The 19,240-nt window shown below is 39.4% G+C and overlaps 1 protein-coding gene and 1 long non-coding RNA gene across 4 annotated transcripts in view; one reads left to right on the top strand and one right to left on the bottom strand.

Moving 5' to 3' along the window:
• LOC126044495 (uncharacterized) overlaps positions 1-11,872 on the top strand; it is a 29,933-nt gene extending 18,061 nt beyond the window's left edge. Inside the window, exons 2-4 of one of the 2 annotated variants that reach the window (XR_007507683.1) lie at positions 5,704-5,889; positions 6,751-7,023; positions 11,279-11,872. This is a non-coding gene — a long non-coding RNA (uncharacterized LOC126044495). The remainder of the gene's footprint in view (positions 1-5,703; positions 5,890-6,750; positions 7,024-11,278) is intronic. The other variant, XR_007507684.1, reaches the window with a different exon arrangement.
• Positions 1-17,398, bottom strand: part of TMEM168 (transmembrane protein 168) — a 28,923-nt gene extending 11,525 nt beyond the window's left edge. Inside the window, exons 1-3 of one of the 2 annotated variants that reach the window (XM_049814222.1) lie at positions 17,331-17,398; positions 12,046-13,312; positions 233-375 (exon numbers count right to left, since the gene is read on the bottom strand). In XM_049814222.1, coding sequence (XP_049670179.1) covers positions 233-375; positions 12,046-13,182 — 1,280 coding nt within the window. In that variant the 5' untranslated portion in view covers positions 13,183-13,312; positions 17,331-17,398. Of the gene's footprint in view, positions 1-232; positions 376-12,045; positions 17,246-17,330 lie in introns of those variants that run through there. The other variant, XM_049814221.1, reaches the window with a different exon arrangement.
• Between the last annotated feature and the right edge of the window lie 1,842 nt (positions 17,399-19,240).

Here is a 19,240-nt window from a genome sequence, read left to right as displayed (position 1 = left end):
TATGCGTAAAAGCATTCATTGGCTTTCCAAAAGCAAACTGAATACATATAAAAAGGTGGAGTTGGAGTTACTCATTCTTTTTGGAAGGTGAGGAAAAGGAAAAATAGAAAATCTGCCTATTATTTAAATTTGTATTTAATTATTGAAAAATACAAGCAACAGCACTGCATTGCCCCTAAGAGCTAACACTACACTTACACAACCGTGAAGTTGAAATACATGGTAACTATACCTGCAAAAATTGGTGGGAATCACAACAGCATACCCAACACACGTTCCTCCCAGGCAGTTTCCCAGCTCATGGAAAAGCCCATGAGCCATGGACTCCAGAGGTAAAACGATGAGAAATGCACTCATGAAGATCCCATTGGTTGGCTAAAAAGTAAATAGAGAGATTTAGGTATCGCATGAAAAATCCCTCTAGTCTGTTGGTTGGAGTTTTATGAATAATTCCCTGTGTTTGATCACACATAATTGGGTCCTGAAACATGCAAGTTATTCTACATAATATATACTTGTTTTTCCACGTATTACACAGTGAAGTACTCTCAAGACAAATGAAAGACTTGGGGAGAAAGCAGCTGGTAAGCAGGGATCACTCTTCTGAAAGGAATGCAACTGAAAATGCTTACAGCACAGGACTTGGGTTTAAAAGCCCTGATCAGAGCTTAGCTTTACACATTTAAGCAGGAAAATAAAATGCCAAAAAATTATTTATGTGCATAAAATAAGTACATCTGTAAATATCTGCAGGATCAGGCCTTAATCAGTAAAGTAGAACACATAATATTATTTACCTAGCATCAAATGATAGCATACTATATTGCATCACTAAAAATATAGATTTAACTATCCTTGCTTTTTAATGCAATATTTTTAAAATATTCTTTGTGAATACTATGTATCACACGAAAGATGACTTCTGAGAACATCTGTGAACATTACTGCAATTAAAAAGACAATTCTTTATCAGTTACATAAACATCAGATGAGAAGGGACATCCACTACAGGGACTTCGAAGCATTCACACAGCTAACATCCTACATTGAGCTTTCCCGTTTTGTAGGTGAAAAGCAGTTTTGGAAAAGATTACAGTCACTAATACATACATGATTTCTGTAAAAAAAAAAAAGGAGTTTCAAAAGTTAAGTCTCAACCACTAGTACCAGTAAAATAAAAATGGACTTCTGAAATGCCAGCTGTCAGTGAGAGGCAGAACAGATACAGATTAATTTTAATTATTTTAATATGATGTGAATGGGTTTAATGAGGCATTAAATGCTTTAGGAAAGGTAGAAACAGTATTATAACATATAATTAACCAAGACCTTTAATATCTATGGTGCAGCTATTAATGTTTGTTATGTAGCAAAGGAAATAAATTCAGATCTCTGTCTTGAGAAGAGTCCTGTGGCCTCTGACCACATCTATGTTTTATTCGCGCTCTTTGCATAGATCTACAATATTAATGTTTTTTAAAAACCTGGATATTGCCTTATTGTTTAAAACTCAGTGATTTGATGTGAACCGGTAGTTCAGCCTAACATATAGACAAAGCTATTAATAATTTGGAAAGTAAATCATACTGAAAAAAAGGACACCCAAACCAACTCAGTTCTTGTTAGCACAGGGCATCAACTCAACTATATTCAGTTTTGAACATAAATGTTACATGACTTAGTTTGAAAGAACAGCTTTACCCATCTAATGTGCTTCCTGACCTAAGGAAGAATACTGTTTGCTACCTGTCCCAGTTTTAAAAAGTGTCCCACTATACTTCTGATGGAAGGATCTCACCTATGTGTCCTTGAAATGGTGACAGCAATACTTCTAACCACAAACACCAGAATCTGATATTAACTGATAACTGATAGCAGTATATAACTGATAGCACTATTCTCAAATTAACTGGTGACTGTTAACTGATAGCATTATTCTCAAATTCCAACATCTGAAACCACTACAAAACTATATCCAGCTCCTACTAAGCTTTATGACAAATGAAAAGTTTATTTATTTAGCTTCTAGCTCTCAAGGACATGAGAACGTGACATTGAGCAGACATCAAATCATGTTACAGAACAACTATGGAGAGCTTCCCTTTACCCATAGCTCTGCACATCTTAGCACAGAAGTGCAATTAATATGCTTATTGACTTGCTAACACTGGAGCTACAAAACTGGTTTGGATATAACCAGTTCATCAACAGGTGATAATGCTAGTGTTAATACTGCAATCTGATTTCATGTGGTATAATGTAATTTGACGTTTTGGTGCCAATAATTTGAATCTACAAGGAGCAATGTGTGCCTATGAAGCACACACACATTATAGGAGATTCACAATCACTTTCATGTACATAATTTTCTTAGCCATCTCAGGAGATACCTTGCACACTTCCAGATCCAATCCTTTCCCCATCCCAGTCTTGCCTGTGCTCAGAGGGTCAGGATCAATGAGTGAGCAGATGGAATGCATTTAGGACAAGTGCAGAGAAGCATTCATATAGTGATTCTCGAGTTCTGTGTCAGCGAATAAGGATTTTCAGAATAATTTCCCCCAAATTACCTGAAATCACCAGAAGGCAGCAAAGCTTAAAACACCTTAACAATTATGGTGCAACCTCAACTTGTTTTGTTGTCAATAAGGAGGAAAAAAATCCTGTAACTAAGACAATATAATTTTTGTATCAAATACGTCAGCAGAAAGTGCTTATTTTTGTTGCTCGGTTTCCCAAATGCACTCTGAAAATGAAAAGGACTCAGAGCAGCAGCAATAAAAACTTACAAAGATTTAGTTAGTTTTTGTTCTACAGAAACCTTGTAAAATATAAGATTTTGTTGAAATAGTAGAGCTCTCCAGCTAAACTAGTTTCAAGATTTGGAGACTGACTTTTGCAATTATAGATACCAGAAGGATGTTTTAAGTTACAAAAAACAGGAATACTTAGATCCTGCAGAAATTGAACAGCTTGTCTGGAAAAGTTTCCTATTCATCATCAGTTAGTTAGAATATTTTCTAAACTTTGGGAAGATAATGCGTGGACCGGGAAGCATGCATTTTATGACAAGTTCAGCTTTTCCATCCTACATAAATACGGCATACATAAATACTACTTTTCCTGGATCTTGTTAGAGCAAACTGCTCTTACATTGCATTAGTGTTTTGATCACAGTGAACACATCATAAAATAAAAAACACATTTGCCCGTAAAAAACCAGCTACCATAATATCCTAAAGAATACTATTATATTATTACTTTATATGAATTTTATTGTAGAAGTTTCTTTACAACATGCCATGTTGTTCTAAACACTCCCTGCATTTCCCAAATCCCCTAAACCACATGAAAGTTATTAAGCCTACAGTGTTCTGCTGTAACACAACTTGAGATCATCACAAAGATTAATAGTTTTCACCAAACTTCTGATCAAGTCTGACTTCTAAAAAAAAAAAATAAAAAATATTTACATTTAATTGTTGAAAGTATTCCTACCAATATGAAGATACTGGCAAGAAAATTCACAAGTACTTGTGAGACAAGACTATATAGAAACTGTAAGGATCGTCTCAGTGATCCTTCTTGCTCTGTATCCTGCTTTCAATTTGTACCAAGTATTAATGAGGAATAGGAAATAAGCTCTATAATGTTATGAGTCAACTCAGCTTCATGTGAAGTTTAAATTTTGTCTTCATTTAGTGGCTATCTTATGCTATGGAGTAGGAAAGTACTGCTAGTATGGATATTTTACATGTACAGACATCTATATAATGTAAAGATGCTGGCACTTGCTGTCAGCACTTCTTCAACATTTTGATTTGGAAGAAATGTATCACTAAAACATAAGAATGATTAATGATGTTTAGAGCAGCTCTATAGTAAGACAATAGAATATTTTAATTCAGCACTGCAAAAAATGACTGGTGGCATTTTAAAATATCTGTAAGAACTTGAACTAGCAAAAAATAGTATCTAATTAAGTTGGTGATTACAGTAAATCTGAAGATAGGTCCCTCTTATAAGGTAACTGCTAAGATGCCAGGTGGAGACTGTCAGTGCTTTACTAAGTCCAAAAGATTTGATGACTGGTCCTTAATGGAGCAGATGGCCATGGATGCACAGGCAGAGCCAGAAAAGGATTTTGTTCTTTCACCTGTTCAACTCATTTTCATTCTGTTTTTGACTGCACTGGCAATCTCAGGCTGCAGTACATCCCTGTAGTTGAAGTGCCCATTGATTTCAGACAGACTGCACAAAAAGCAAACAGAAGACGGGGACCGTCTCGGCAATCCCACTGAACACATGAGAAGCCATCTTATCTCTTCATCTTGGGGGATTTTTGATTTGTCTGTCTTCTTCTAAATGAATATTTAGGAAACACATGGTGTGTTCTCATTTCAAATAATGTATAAAAGGTAAAAAAATGTAATTATTGCCTCTGATGACTGAAATGACAAACAATAAAAGATGGGTGAAATTCACTAGTAGTATTATCTTTCCACTTTCTTTAGCTTTCCAAGTAACGCTTATTGTTAAGTGCGACTGTTAAAACACCAGAAGAATTTAGAGGTATTTTACAGCCGAGATATATAATTTTATAGTGATGGATAGGACAACTCCAGTCCCAAGGAGTAAACCACTGTTGGAAGTGGAACAATTCTAGAACTGTATTTAACAATGGAGCATTACTGACATGTGACTGACAAAAATAATGAGGAAGGAAAAAACAAAAAAAGAAACATTAGTTTAAATTTGAACCCAGTTACAAAGACATACAGAAAAGCCCTTCTGATTAAAATAGAAATAAATTCCTAAACAGATGTCAGCTGAGATGATCACAGAATCACCGAATAGTTGAGGCTGGAAGGGGCGTCTGGAAACCATCTGGTCCAGCCCCACGTCAACCAGGGCAACCTACAGCAGGCTGCCCAGGATTGTATGTAACAGACCAACAACTAAGGAGGTTTACAAAGATGTCTTTGTGTATTTATAAGCAAAGATTCTGCCCTGCTTTCTATTATCCAAGCTGAATAATATTTACTATTTTTATATATCCATATACACACACACACACGTAAGTAAATACAAAATAAAAAGTTCTGCTTAGCTACTCTGCAGTGATTCTGCAAAAGCAAAGAAGTATACACTTCATGACGGAGAAGGCTCAGGAGAAAAAGGATAATGTGATAACTAATCTACAAATATTTGACAGATAGCTTATTCCAAATGAAAACAAGATATGTATATTACAGGTAAAAAGAAGCTTAAAGACAAAATTTGTAAAGTTACAGTGTTGATCAACTACCAGAGGAAACTTCCTCATAACAAATTATTGAATGAAATAATAGTCTCTAGAGAACAATAAATAATCCATTACTTCTGACTATTAAAAGAGCCCTGGGAAAACCTAAAAAACAGTTTGCAGAAAATACTTGTCACGTTCACTGGCAGATGTATTTAATGTGTATTTTTCCCATCCCTGACTTCTGTTCTAACCACGGGAAAGGCTGTTCTTTAATCACTGTGTATTTGTCCCAGCAAAACCAGAAGTGGTTGTCAATTTAAAAACATACTAAATGGATTTCTGATTTTTTTTTTTAATATAAAAATTTGAATTCTGAAATCAAGGAGATTTTGACAGCAAGACATAAATCAGATTCTTTGGACTAACAATGAACACTTTCTTTCTCTGGTCACCAGAGATCCCCTTCAAGACCTAAGGCCTCTGGAAGTGGTGGTGACAGCAGCAAGGTGTGCTGCCACCGTGGATGGGAGCAGGCAACCTGTTGTAGCCCTCAGGACAGGACTGGAGAGGTCCAGAGCCAAGGAGGGCTGAGCACCTACCGCAGAGAGGAAGACGGGCAGCAAAAATAAACAGGATAGCAGGTGAGTTCGAGAAGAAATGATGAGCAGTGAGCAAGGGGGGTTTAGCATCCAGCTTAAGAGATGACGAAACCGTATGGAAAGAGGGAAGAAAGGTATTACAAAAGAAACTGAACAGAGGAGTCTACAAAGAAATAGCGAGGCACAGATATGCAAGTCAAACTGGCAAGGAGGGGAAAAACTGTCAGTGAGGAAAAGAAAGGGGGGAACTAAAGATGAACAGACAGAGAGGAAAAAAAAAAGCAGGAGTGGCATGCCTATTTGAGAAACCATGGAGAGGCCAGAGGATGCAGCAGGGCCTCTGGGGGGAAAAAAGTAAAAAAATTAAACTGAACAAGCAAAGCCTGAGGAGGACTGGATTAAAAATAAAAGTCAGGAAGAAAAGCAGGGGAAAATGAAGGAGAAAGACTGGATATGATTTACATTCAAAAAAGTTACTTAATCTGTGATGTTAACAAAAGTATGTGCAAGTAAATATAATGTTACTTAGAAAACTTACTACTATTCAGGAAATAATCTTGGTTTTAGAGAAGTTAAAAGTCACCATCTTCAATTTTATTATGGCATTGTAGATTGAGCTGTCAAGAAACACAAGGCAATCACATCACAATAAAGAGTACAAAATCACTAACTCTCCTCAAAACAAGAAAATACTCATACATACAATAAACTAACTTTTCTTCCATGAATAATTCAATAGTACTGTCCATTTAAGTACACGTGCTCAAGCATATCATGAATACCATTATTTTACTAACCCATAAAATTCACTAAAACCAAGAATAATGTACTGAAAGTACTTCATTCCATTACTTTACCTGTCTCTGACACAGTTCATTTTTCTCTTGGTAATATTAAATACAGGTCTTCCAGGGATAATAATTCTGTTTGGCCAGTAATTCAGATAATCTGTAGTTACCTTGGCACAGAGCACTTCACAAATCTGATTTTAAGTTTCTGAGAAAGAGAGTACCCTAAACCTTTCCAAGATGATTGCTTGTGAATTCCAAGACCCTCATCTGCAATTTTTTCATCATTTCATCATTTTATTGGCTTCTGAAAGAAGTAATGCCTGAGTCATTTGCATGACTTCTGCTGGATCTTGTCCCATCCAAGGGCCGAATTACGGACAGACACGTGAGTAATTGCTGAAATGAGAAAGCTGGAGTTAAGGAGTCTATTGATCTGACTGAAATTACTCACACAAATATGAAGGCAGGTGCAGACCACTTCCTGCAGATTTTGCAAGGAAAGCACCCAAGTGTTTCTACTGACAAGGCAAGGTGTCTTTCCTCTCCAGCTAAAGCGGGGATTATTCTCAGAAGCAGACCATGTCCCAGCTGAAACATGTCCCACTGAAAAGCTGCTACTCCATTTTTGAATGCAACCAGCTTTAACAAATGACTTTTCTACTTGTAGTACTTCCTGAGCTTATCTTCCAACTTCAGACAGACCTGACAATTCTGCTCTTTACATTTAAAGCTTGATCTGTTGGAGAGGGATTCTGCTTTCAGCAGCCACAGTTCTTCCCAAGCACACTTCTTCCCTGGTGCACACACCGAAGCACCAGGAACAGAGACTTTCAACCCTTGGCTTTTTACAAGGGCTAAGCTCCCCTTAAAGAAAGGTCCTTGGCTAACAGGACTTCCAGCCTCAACAGTTCTACATGAGTCAGAAAACCGCTGTGTGTGCAACAGCGAGTTAACTGACCTCACTTTAAAAGCCTTTCCACAAAAGGAGATTTGATATTTTTCTGGCAATTTTAATCAAATAGGATACTTCTAGCCACCAATTAGCAGACAACTGTCTCTTTAGGTCTTGACCTTTCATACACTTGAGATTTATATGACGCACAGATACTACAGTTATTAAAAACGTTAAAAGGGCATATATACTGTGCCTGTAAGAAAGTTTTCTATGAAACAGAACCCCTCCCCTCCACCACCCCATTTCTGGCTGTAGCCTAACACACACAGCTGAGCTAGATTTTTTTTATATGCTATGGCTAATTATTTATAGCTGACTGTTAGGAAGTACCTTTCCAAGGCTCAGATTTTTAGCCAATTCTATTCATTATACAGGAGGTCAAATGGCAGACCACGAAGTGATTTCAAGCCACCTCTCTTATCAAATGCAGTATCATTAAACAAGCTTTCAGTACATCTTCAGAGGGAGGAAAGGTATAAATCAAAAATGCTTCAGCTTCCAGGTGACACTTAACAAATGTCAAATATAATTAGCACTTACTAAAACAACTACATAAATCCCAAACCAAAGTTGCAAAGACTGAAAACTGTTAATCTTGCACATCTAAAAAATATTTTAAACAATTTTAAAAAGAGCAAACACATTTTCAGGAACTGGCGACTAAGGAATACTTGGCGTTCCTAAGTAAAATATGTTGAAAATTTAAGTAAAAAAATTTCCATAGTATAAGAATGTAAGAGCAGCTGTATTAGGCTGCACCAAAGGTCCATCTAGAAGAATCTCTGGTCTCCAAAAAAGTCAAATAGATGCCTAGGAAAGACTGTAAGGACAGACCAAGCACATAAGTTTCCAGAGTGCTCCAACCACTGGCTCAAGGACTTCCTGAGCCAGATGTGGTTTCCATATACTACGTGAACCTCAGTGAGTTTGTTCCCATGAACTTGTCCAGCTTCCTCCTGAGCCTGTGTAACCGCTCGGCACACACCGCATGCCATAATACGCAGCCCCGGAGCTAACTCACGCTGTATGAGGAACTATTCCCACCTGTCTGGCTCCAACCTGCTTCTTCCCAACTTGATTCCCCTCGAGTTTTGCACTGAAACTGATCATTTATTGTCTCTGTTTACCTTCTCCCACATCACACATATTTTACATGTTCATCATATTCTCACTTAGTTTTCTCTTTTCCTGACTGAAACATCCTTGTTTATTCATTCCCTCCCTGTAAACTGTTTTATGTCTATAATGAATTTCATCACCCTTCTCTGAGCGCTCCCTCATTTTCTCATCTATAGGATGGCAAGTAAGCATTGCAGTGTTATTCAAATTATGGAAGCTACGGATTTATATAGTAGCATAATGATACTTCCAGTCCTTTCCTAGTAATTCCCAATATTTAATTTGGGTTTTTGAGCCTTAATAAACTTTAAGCTGATGTTTTCATGGAAAGGCATCTAACACAGCCCTAAGAATTCTTTCTACCACATACTGATGTCACTAGGTTTTTTCTGCAGCAGTTTTCCTAAAACCAAAACAAAACCAAACAAAACCCCGAAAACCCAACCCACGAGGTATTTAGCAAGAACTATTACTTTTTAAAGAGGAAAGGCAGAGAGGGATCTCTAACAGTCTGATTTGTCTATTTAACTGTTACAATACATACAAATCACCATGAGGAAAGTATATATTCAATGGAGAAGCTTGTTTGCTGCATTACTGTTGAGCTTGTTAGACCTCCTGAAACAGAAGACTCAAAAATCCAGCAAAGGATTCTAAAGGAGAGTCTTAAGGCCTTGAATTCCTCCTACAAAGAAGAAAAAACACTAGTTTCCTTAAACCTCTAGAAAAAAACAAATGCCCTGCAAGAGGGCATAAACATCACTGCTTGCTTTCTTCTAATTATTTTGAAACCTGACACTATCCAGAAAAATACAGAGAAGGCCGCAGGTTCCTGCAATCACTATAATAAATGATGCAATCATTTATTAAATTATGTTCTGGCCAGGTCTGATAAAGTATTTCATTTTCTGACAACAGATGAAATAGACACAGTGATCTGCAAGGCAAACATCATAACATCTTCTGAAGTAGAAATGCTTTTAGTTGGAGACAACTGTGTTCATAATCTTAAGCTAATTTGTTACTATAAATACATAAGGAAAGAAATATAATACTAAATACAAATTATTATAATAAAAAACTGGATGTCCTGACAAGTGAAAGTATTTGGTTTGATGCCTTTCATTTTTGCCACTACAATTACTCCTCTTCCCACTGAATAGGCAAATATACAACCTATCAGACAGAGGTGATAAGCAACAGCTTATCTTATTAACACACAGGATGCTAGAAACTGAAATTAGCCAATAACAAATACTAAGATTTTAGCCGCATTGCCGGTTTGCTTCTTGTGAATGGTCCCACACAAGTCATTCCACAGCACAACCGCACTTCTTCAGAATTAGAGAGGACTGAAAATGACCAGTAACACTTGCAGTTATTTTGGGGCAGAGGACAGAGACAGAAAAAAATCACTGTGAAATATCAATCAACGTGAAGAGAAAAAAGTAACAAGATGGGTATGAATCCAATCCTCCTCGCTTAGGCACACAGCCTGCAGTAATGAAGCAGTTCTAAAGGAAGCGCCTGTGTGCTTTAAAGAGATGGCAGAGGGAGAGGGAACCCTTCCCCTGAAAGGTACAGCAGCAGGTCCTGTCCAAGTCTGGTGGTTACCTCTCTGCAGACAGGCTCTGGGCACCACCAAAAGTAACTGCCTCTCTCCAGTGACTTATCTGGACAACTTAAACGCACTTGATTTGGTCCGACTGCTTTGTTTAGTATAACTTGGTGGAATGACTTCATCCAAGTAATTTTAAAACTATGGAATTATTAACTACTGTGTCTCAGGATGTTAAAGGAGGCGGGCAAGGACAGAGAAATTAATAAGACTATCTGATAGAGATGGTAAAAAATTGCTTTTACTGAAAAACAGTCATGTAGCATATAAAAATCAAAGACTAGCATTTTGATAAAAACACACAGTTCTCAGAAGAAAAAGCATGGGAGTTAGCAATATTAGCATGCTGATATTCCACCTTTATTGGTTCTGTCTCCCAGATAATTTTCCCATTTCTTTCGGTGCATTAGCACCTTCACTTTCTGTAAATACATTTTTGGGATTTTTCTTCTCTACTTCTTTTTGGTTCTATTTCTCCCTTTTGTCCTTTCTGCAAGCCCCCACACTACTGCTATGCACGCTGATACTTTTCCAAAGAAAGACCATAACCACCCAGCCTTCCTCTCAGGCTTGTCTGTTAACCTCTAATGCTCTTCATGCAAAAAAAACCCCAACAGCAAAACAAAAAAAACCCCACCCAAACCCCCCTGAAACCAAAAAACACCACAAACCCAAAACCAAACCAAACAAAAAAACCAATGCACAAAACCTTACAATATAACTATCAATTTCCTTTTCCACCAAGTTCTTTAACACCTTTCACCCACGAAGTTATATATCTAAGAAAATCTGCAGGAATGGGCAGCAAACTGTTTTGGAAACACTATAGAGACATTTCTGTATACTGGATCTGCCATAAATAATATGTAATTTTTATATATTATCATATATATATGTAATTCATTTAAGAGATGTATGGGTACAAAAATGATTGTTGTCTTGTTTTAGATCAACTTTAAAAAGAAAGTAGAGACCAAACACCCTGCTGCAACTGTGACAACGCACAACATACTTTAACTTGGGCACTGAACAAACATTTTGAGAGAAATGTACGTTTTCTGCTAAAGAAAAGATAACATCCTTAATTCAGAAATGGAAAGAAAAGTCAAAGATGCTGTGTGATTTTAAGAACTGGTCTTTCAGAGGACATATCCTGTGGCGCATAACCAGATTTGAAAATAAGACACAGAGCACATGCTACACCAATAATTTACCAGTTTATCAGCTGATCTCTAACTCCACATTAATGGTTAAACACAAAGCAAAATTATTGAAAAATACATTCTTAAAACATGAATTTGACTCGATTAAATTAAAATAGTCCACAAGAAAAGCCCTCAATATAGTGAGCATTACTAGGGTTCAACACCATGATTTACTTTGAAAACAAATTTTATGTTACAATGAATTCAAAAGCAAAACAATTTTGTAAGTAGGTAAATGTAAAATACTTTGCACACTTCTTTTGCCCTAGAAGCATTAACTCTTCCCATTCTGCCAACATAAGGAAGCTGGTAAGTTCCAGTTGCCTTAACAGGTCATAGTCAAGGCAGCACAAAGTATTAAATTCAAAGGGCGTGCTGGTGAAACCAAGGGTTCCAACTTTGAATTGCTGTGCCACAGCACACCATCAAATGTCACAGGAATTTTAAGGAGCTAACAATTCTCAGAAGCATTCTTAACAGGGAGATCAACATAAAGAGATTATTATTTACCTGCCAAGAAACAGCCCCCAAAACAGCAGTCGCGACAAGGCTGAAAAATACTAGCTGTTCTGAAATTAAACAGAAGTGACGCATTCCTTTAGATGCCATAACTCTGTCAAGGCTGTTGTTTTCTGCACGGTGGGTATAGTATACCTTGTGACAGTCATTTAGTTTTGTGTGAAATCCCCAAAGAGTTATAAAAAAAATCACGTGACAGATCATCCAGAAAATTCCAAAAATAGAAAAACCAGGTATCACAAAATACCAGAGATCCAAATCACGTAGTTTAAAGGCTGCAAGAATGAAAAAGATTAGTTCAATGACTCCAACTGAGATGACGGAAAGCCTTCTGCAAATTTTACCACGGTACAAGTAGGGCTTCCATCGTTCAGTAACTGAAAGTCCACTGAAGTAAACGTCGAGAAGGGGATCTGAAATCAGGCAGCTGAAGAAACATGCCAAGGCAAAAGGGTTTGTGGGGATTTGCAGTGACGGAAAAAAGAGTAAGGATGCAATGGCTCCAAAAATTGCCAAATTTGGAATTGCCAAAAAAGACTTCATACGTAAGTCAATAATCAACATGGCCAAAGCCATGACCAACAGAATAATACTCACAGATTTTTCTACCAGCATAGTTGTGCTGGCAATTGCAAATCCAACTAGCTCCAAAAATTCAACTGTTGTCAGCAGAGTTGGTCGATGATGGATACAACCGCAAATCCTCTCAACCAAAGCACATAATACCCTTAAAACAATGGCGGAAAGGAGCAAATATTTAGTAGCTTCTTCTTTGACATCCGTTTTGAAGGCAGAATTATTAAGAAAACAGAGAAGTCCAAGCAAAAAACCAAACCAAAGATTGGAGAGACTCAAACTTGCTGTTTCCATTGAAAAATAGTAGTACAGTATGCTGGCAATTCCAAGAACAAAGAGCCCAAGAATAAATATTACCAAAATCAGTGCATCTGCAGTTTTTTCCCATCTGACATAAAGGCCCATGCAAATAGCAACCAGTAGGTTGATTCTGGCAAGATAGCCAAGGTATCTGACTGATGAGTGCATGTTCACTTCTCTGTTTGCTTCTTCTAGCCTTGTCATTGCTGCATACAGACAATGACTAACACAGTAACGCAGTGACCTACACATGTAAACTGCAGTTAGGGGGTTTCGCCCACTTGACCGAAAGTTAATATTTGGGTTTCATCCAACAAAGACAATGCAATCGCTGCCTTCTGTAATATCATTTCAGTAACAGTGGTCCAGAATCACTGACGTCCTGGAAGAAGAATTAAAAAAGTTTTACTGGCAAATAATTCCTTGTAATCATATACAGCATAAACATGACACATCCTTTCTCACCAGGCAGTTTAACATCTAAATTAAAAAGCACATAATAAAGATGAAGTATGTATGTTGTTAAAGGTCATTCAAATTGGGGTCATTATTAAAACCAATATAAAGTGGGTTCTGCATACACCTTATTTCATAATTTGTACGAGTGGAAAAGGTAAACCAAACCTGGCCTGTGCAGTTTTTCCACAAAATCCATCCATTAGGTATCTATAGTAGGTATCTGTGGGTATCCAAAATATTGCTATGATATCCATTACCTTCTAAAATAGTTTAATATCCTTTTAAAACATTGTTTTACTTCACCATTACATTTGGCAAGTTCTCACTTTATACTAAACCTTTTCAGTATGCTTTGCAAGACTTCCTTTTAGTAATCAAATAGCTACAGGATTTACAAAAAGAACTTCATAATCCATTAACGAGCTTAACCCACAGTAGATAATGAAAAAGGATATTATCATTATCTCCATTTCACAGAAGGGGAGTGGACACACAGATGTATCAACTGATCTGGTAATATTTTCTGAGACTTTTCTTAATGCAAAATCAAAGCCTTCACTTTCACCCCTCCAAGCCACTTTTCTCCCCCACAAAAAAAAAAACAAATAAAATGATCGGGATAAATATTATATTTGGAACATAAGTGCCTCCTACTCAGATCCATTTAAGTGACATGCTTTTCTTTTAAATATAGTACAGGAACAGACAGTAGTATTTTTAGGGGAATTTCGTAAGAAAACATGGCTGGGCAGATTTCACTGAAGATCATTACTCTTTTATGGGATAAGCTTCTTCCTGGTCTGAACTCAGCCTTGAAACATGAGGACCACTGTAACCCTATTGGTGTTTAATCTTAGGGGGTTTACACATAAACAATGCTACTAATTGCTATAATTAGGGGAAAAAAGTTATTCAGTAAATTCTATTTCCATGAACATCTCCATTTCACTGTATTTATATACTTTTCTACTTAACACAAAGTTGTCAGAGGCATAGTTCAGAGCTCTTTAGTTAAGGGCAAAAAATGTACTTTGTACTTTGAAATCACAACCATACTCTGTATACAAAATGTGTTATAATGACAAATTGATAAGAATTACTCAGAGAACAATCTTTCTGTGAAACTACACTTAAAGAGAACTACATATACTTCCAATTTTGATCCTTTTGTGCCTAGAAACTCTAAACCAGGAGTCACTGAATGAATAAAACAGAGCCTATACCTCCAGATAAAATAAGGCAGAAACCAACAGGTGGATCAGAAGAAAGTACAGAAACAAGAAAATTAGCATCAGTATTTTTTCATCTCTAATTTTCTTGAGAAGTGTCACAAATTACAAAGAGCCCCAGAACAACCAGTCATCCAAATTCCCTTAGTTAAAACTTACTGAAATCCTGTGTAGTATTTATATTTATGTAAGCCTTTTGCTTTTGAAGTTATTAACAAAAATTTTTATCTAAGAGTATGATTATACAGGTTATGGGCAGAGTCCCCAACACAAGACTCATAAATAGCCTCTATAATTTTTTAAGTAATTATGTAATTGCCCATCTTACAGAGACTTCAGAGCAACTAGTGTGTCAAGAACACTCAGAGCTAGGTTATAGTTTACTGCTTGTATTTATAATGCTGGGGGAAGTATAACAGGACACCCTGACTGAAACTCAAAACTTAGACTTTATCCTCTCTTTGATTTTTAAATTCTCATTCTTAAACCAGTGAACAACAAAAGAAAAAGAGAATTGACTGATTTGTCCACAAGCTTTGGCTGATTTGAAGACTGACACCCAGTGTAAAACCAGCTTGAGTAATTAGTGTAGAGACAAACTAGGCCTAAGAAATCCTATTCTTTAAATTAATTAAGTTTGGTAACATGTATTTGCAAATTACATTAAACACCTAACAACACTGCAGATATTACTCGGAAGAACTCCGCATTAAAAATCTGTTTAACTGAAATAGAATTCATACCATATACTTAAAGCAAATGGCTATTACATGATGCTGTTGTAAGTTAAAGTTCTTTGGATTTCAATACTGCATTTTCATAGTACTCATTATTAATGTTTCACACATATAAACTTAATTCTGAGTTGCCTGATGCTTAAATCTCATAATATTTCTCCCCTTACTTGGCAATATGCTTACTGGTCCTCTCCACCTTTCGTTTGTTTCTACTTTTATGTAGATAGCACAGCCCAAAGTTAGCTATCATATTCCAGGTCACAATACATCAAGTATCATAGCTCTGTCTGCAGTCTCATTGTTTCTTGTACTGCCATCAACGTTTGCTTTATGGACACCTGGAGCCATTTATTTCAACTCCTACACTTGCCCTTCCGCTGCCCCCAGTTACGTCTTGTTCAAACCACAAATACAGAGGAACAATCTCCCATCTCCTTCCAACCCACAGCACTGACGCGTGATTACTGCTACGCTGCAGCACATCTGCCATGCCATCCTGTCATCTTGATTCCTGAACCTTTCTGGAACCCCTCCAAGTCAAGGGGCTAGCGCTATAAACATTAATTTGGACAACAGCCTCACGGAAGCCAGCAGGCTGGCTCATACGCGAAGGGCGGAAGCTCCCACCTACAGCCTGGCTTAAAATTTTGCTACGGTCGCTCAATTATTTTCTGGTGGGATTGTTACCCTGGCAAACTCCCTTGCAGGCAAGCAGCCACTCTGACAGAAAACTACTCTGACTGGTTCAGCTCGTGCCAAGTGGTGTTCTGCTGCTATCGCATCATGAGAAACAGAAAAGAGAAGCTCCTCTGCTGCTGCCCCACGTGCTGCACCAAGTACCAGGGCAGGGGAATATGCCTGTTCCTAGTGGAAAAACAGAAAGTCTGCTCGAGCACTAAGTATTTGCAAAACGACAGCTCTGACTGAGAATGCAACCTCCTTTTCCTGATCTTCTAGCCAATTAGCAGGCAGGTGTGCTACTAAGCCACGGTATTAGTCATTAGTCTTTTTCTAAGGAAAACACGTGGTCAACTTTTTGGTGAAAAGAGGAGAAGGCAGCATTTTCACGATTAATGCATCCCATCATGCAGAAATTGCCAAATAAATGTAAAAGCATAATTCAGACAATTTCAATGAACAATTTCAATGTCTGACTTATTCTTTAAAACATAGCCATTTGTTACTCATTTCTGCTAAGACTTCAACCGTTTAGACAAAGACTATTTAAAATCAGGGCGGCGGTGTGTTTGTCTTTTAAACTGATGGCCTTAAAGTTTCAGGTTGTACATATCTGAGCAAGTCACATTGAGATCCAAAACAGAATGCGTACACCCACTTTTAAATATTTGTCAACTTTTGCAAGCGCAATTTTAAGCAAAACCTGGCGTCTACGTAGAGATTTAGAGACCAAACTATCCGAGAGCCTTCCTATACGTAAAGGAGCTCCATTCCCAAAGTAGTTTCTACTCTAATTTCTCTAAGAAAGTAGAAAAAAAGCCGCAAAACCCAGCAATGGGTCAGTAGTTTAACCGCAGTTGATTTAAAGTCCAGGTGAGGCCTGTCTAAAATACTGGACCCACCTTCCTTCAGCTTTATTCTTCCCCCACCCCAAGCCACTCTGTGTGACTTCCTTTAAACAGAAAGTCGTACTTAATACAGTCGTCTTAAACCTCAGCAGAACGGCTCCGGCAGTGCCCCGGTGTTAGCACCCAGCCCTATTAGGGACCACCGCCGCCAGACACAGGCAGAGCGCCCGCCCGAACCACCAGCTCCTGCCCCGGCCCGGCCCGTTCCCCCGCGGCTGCCGCACGCCAGGCCGCCCGGCTCCCCTCGCCCCCGCCTCACCGCGGTGAGGGAGGCCCTGCTGCACGCCACGCAGCGCCGGGGCAAGGCCGGCCGAAGCCCCCCCCCCCCCCCCCCCCGTGCCCACCACCACCCCCCGCGGGAGGCGGCCCCGGTCCCGGCCCTCACTCACCTCAACAGGCGTCCCGGAAACTTCCCGCCCCCCGCGCAGCGCCGCCGCCATGTTGAGGCCGAGTGAGGCGTCCCGCCTACGGGCCGCGCCAAGGCTCAAACGCCGCCGCCGCCGCCGGAGTCCCGCTCGCCCAGGCCGGGCCCGGGCGAGGAGGCGGTGGGTGGAAGCGGGGCTGCGCCGACGGGGCACAGCGGGGTCCTCGCCGCGTTCCTGGCGGCAGCCTCCGGCCCCGCGGCTGCCTCCCTCTCAGGGGATGCGGTAGCACCCAGGGGATAGACAAGAGTGAAAGCGCGTTCTCCACAAAACCCGCGAGGTTAAGAGGCTGGAAGAAGGGGGGAAAAACCACCCAAACCTGTAAACACGGCCAGCTGGCGCCGCGTTCGGGTCGGGGCTGCGAGGCAGGCTGAACCCTGTCCACCCTCTCCCCTGCCTGGGCAGCAGGAGCCCTGTCCCGGACCGACCCCGGCTTCCCAAACAAAATCTTCCACCACCCTCACGTTGTACCGAGGACATGCTTCCTCCACCATCGGCGTTCGACAACGCTTCGCGTTGGAAACGCAGGTTTTGAATCGGGCCTCGCAGACAGGTGGGCGAGAGCGGGAAGGTTCTGGATCGTAAGAGCCGCATCACTTAGGCAAAAGGAGGGTAGCTCCAGTTTGAGTGAATTTCGGACAGCTGCTGCACAGGCGCTCCTCGGACTGCAAGAGGGCTGGCCTGCTGCGGAGTTATGTCCCTTGTTCCCGTAATCCCGTCACCACAACCAGCCCCTTCGTCGCCCCAGTCAACAAGCACTAGTGCTGACTGGTGGCAGCTGGGTACGCAAACGCCTAAACCTTGGCAGTCTCTCTTTCCTGCCTCAATTATTCAGACAACCGATTCACAAGAACCTCGGTCATCCCCACAATCCTTACCCCCTCTTCAAATTTTAAATAAAACCAGCCAACAGGCCTAAAAGTTACACGGGCTAAAACCAAACCAAACCCCGAAGAGGTTTTCCTTTAACAAGCAGAACAGAAAGCTCAGTTGCTTAGTAAATCTCACCTGCTTCAGATGCTTTCTTTACCAGCATAATGGACACTTAGTTAGTACTGTATCTGTCCAACTGTGATAGAGGAATACTCGTTAAGCAACTATTCACTGAACTTCTTGGAGTTTTACTTAAAAAGGTAAAAAACAACTAAGCTTCTGTGCACATCTGTGAAACGCAAGCCTTCTAAAAAAATCTTCCTGCTATTCTACAGGTACAAAACAATGAATTGAGGAAAATTGAGGAAACAAGGAAAAAGGAGCAGAAAACCTGAATATATCCCAACTGCAAGGAATCAAAGATATGCTGCTGACTGATGGAGATACAATTAAAAAAGACTTAGAATGATCACACTTTTAAAGCAAGTCAGCAAGTCTCCCTGAAGCAGGAAAGGACAGAGGGGTTCTGCGGGAAGCAATACTGAGAACAGCTGTGAAATCACATTTTCTGATCTTCACTGTCAGGTAAGAGACCAGAATATACCAGCTGGGCTCTGCAGTGCTAGGGACATACTTCAGTTCTGCTGAAATCTAATTTTCTTAGAACCTGGATCTGAGTAGGAGCCTTGCACTTTCAGTTCTTTGGGTTTCTTTTCCCACTGCCATCCTTTTCCCAACACCTCCAGTACTCAAAATCACCACGTAGAAAAACACAGCAATGACCTCAAAGGGCCAACGTACGATGGGTGCAGCAAAGATATTTCAGGGAGGTAGAGGAGAAATTAAGAACATCTAGAGAAAGAAGAGAGGAACTGGCTTAGTCATAAGTATATGCCATATTTGGTCACATCCTGAGCGGGCAGGCAAAGAAACATGATACAGGATCGACTGGAGGAACTCCAAAAACCCTTCCATAAAGCAAAGACCACAACAAGAGATGTAGA

The sequence above is a fragment of the Accipiter gentilis genome, chromosome 11 (assembly GCF_929443795.1).
Source record: "Accipiter gentilis chromosome 11, bAccGen1.1, whole genome shotgun sequence".
Classification (NCBI taxonomy): Eukaryota; Metazoa; Chordata; class Aves; order Accipitriformes; family Accipitridae; genus Astur; species Astur gentilis.
Note: the sequence above shows the minus strand (reverse complement) of the source record. Positions and strands in the feature narration are given on the sequence as shown.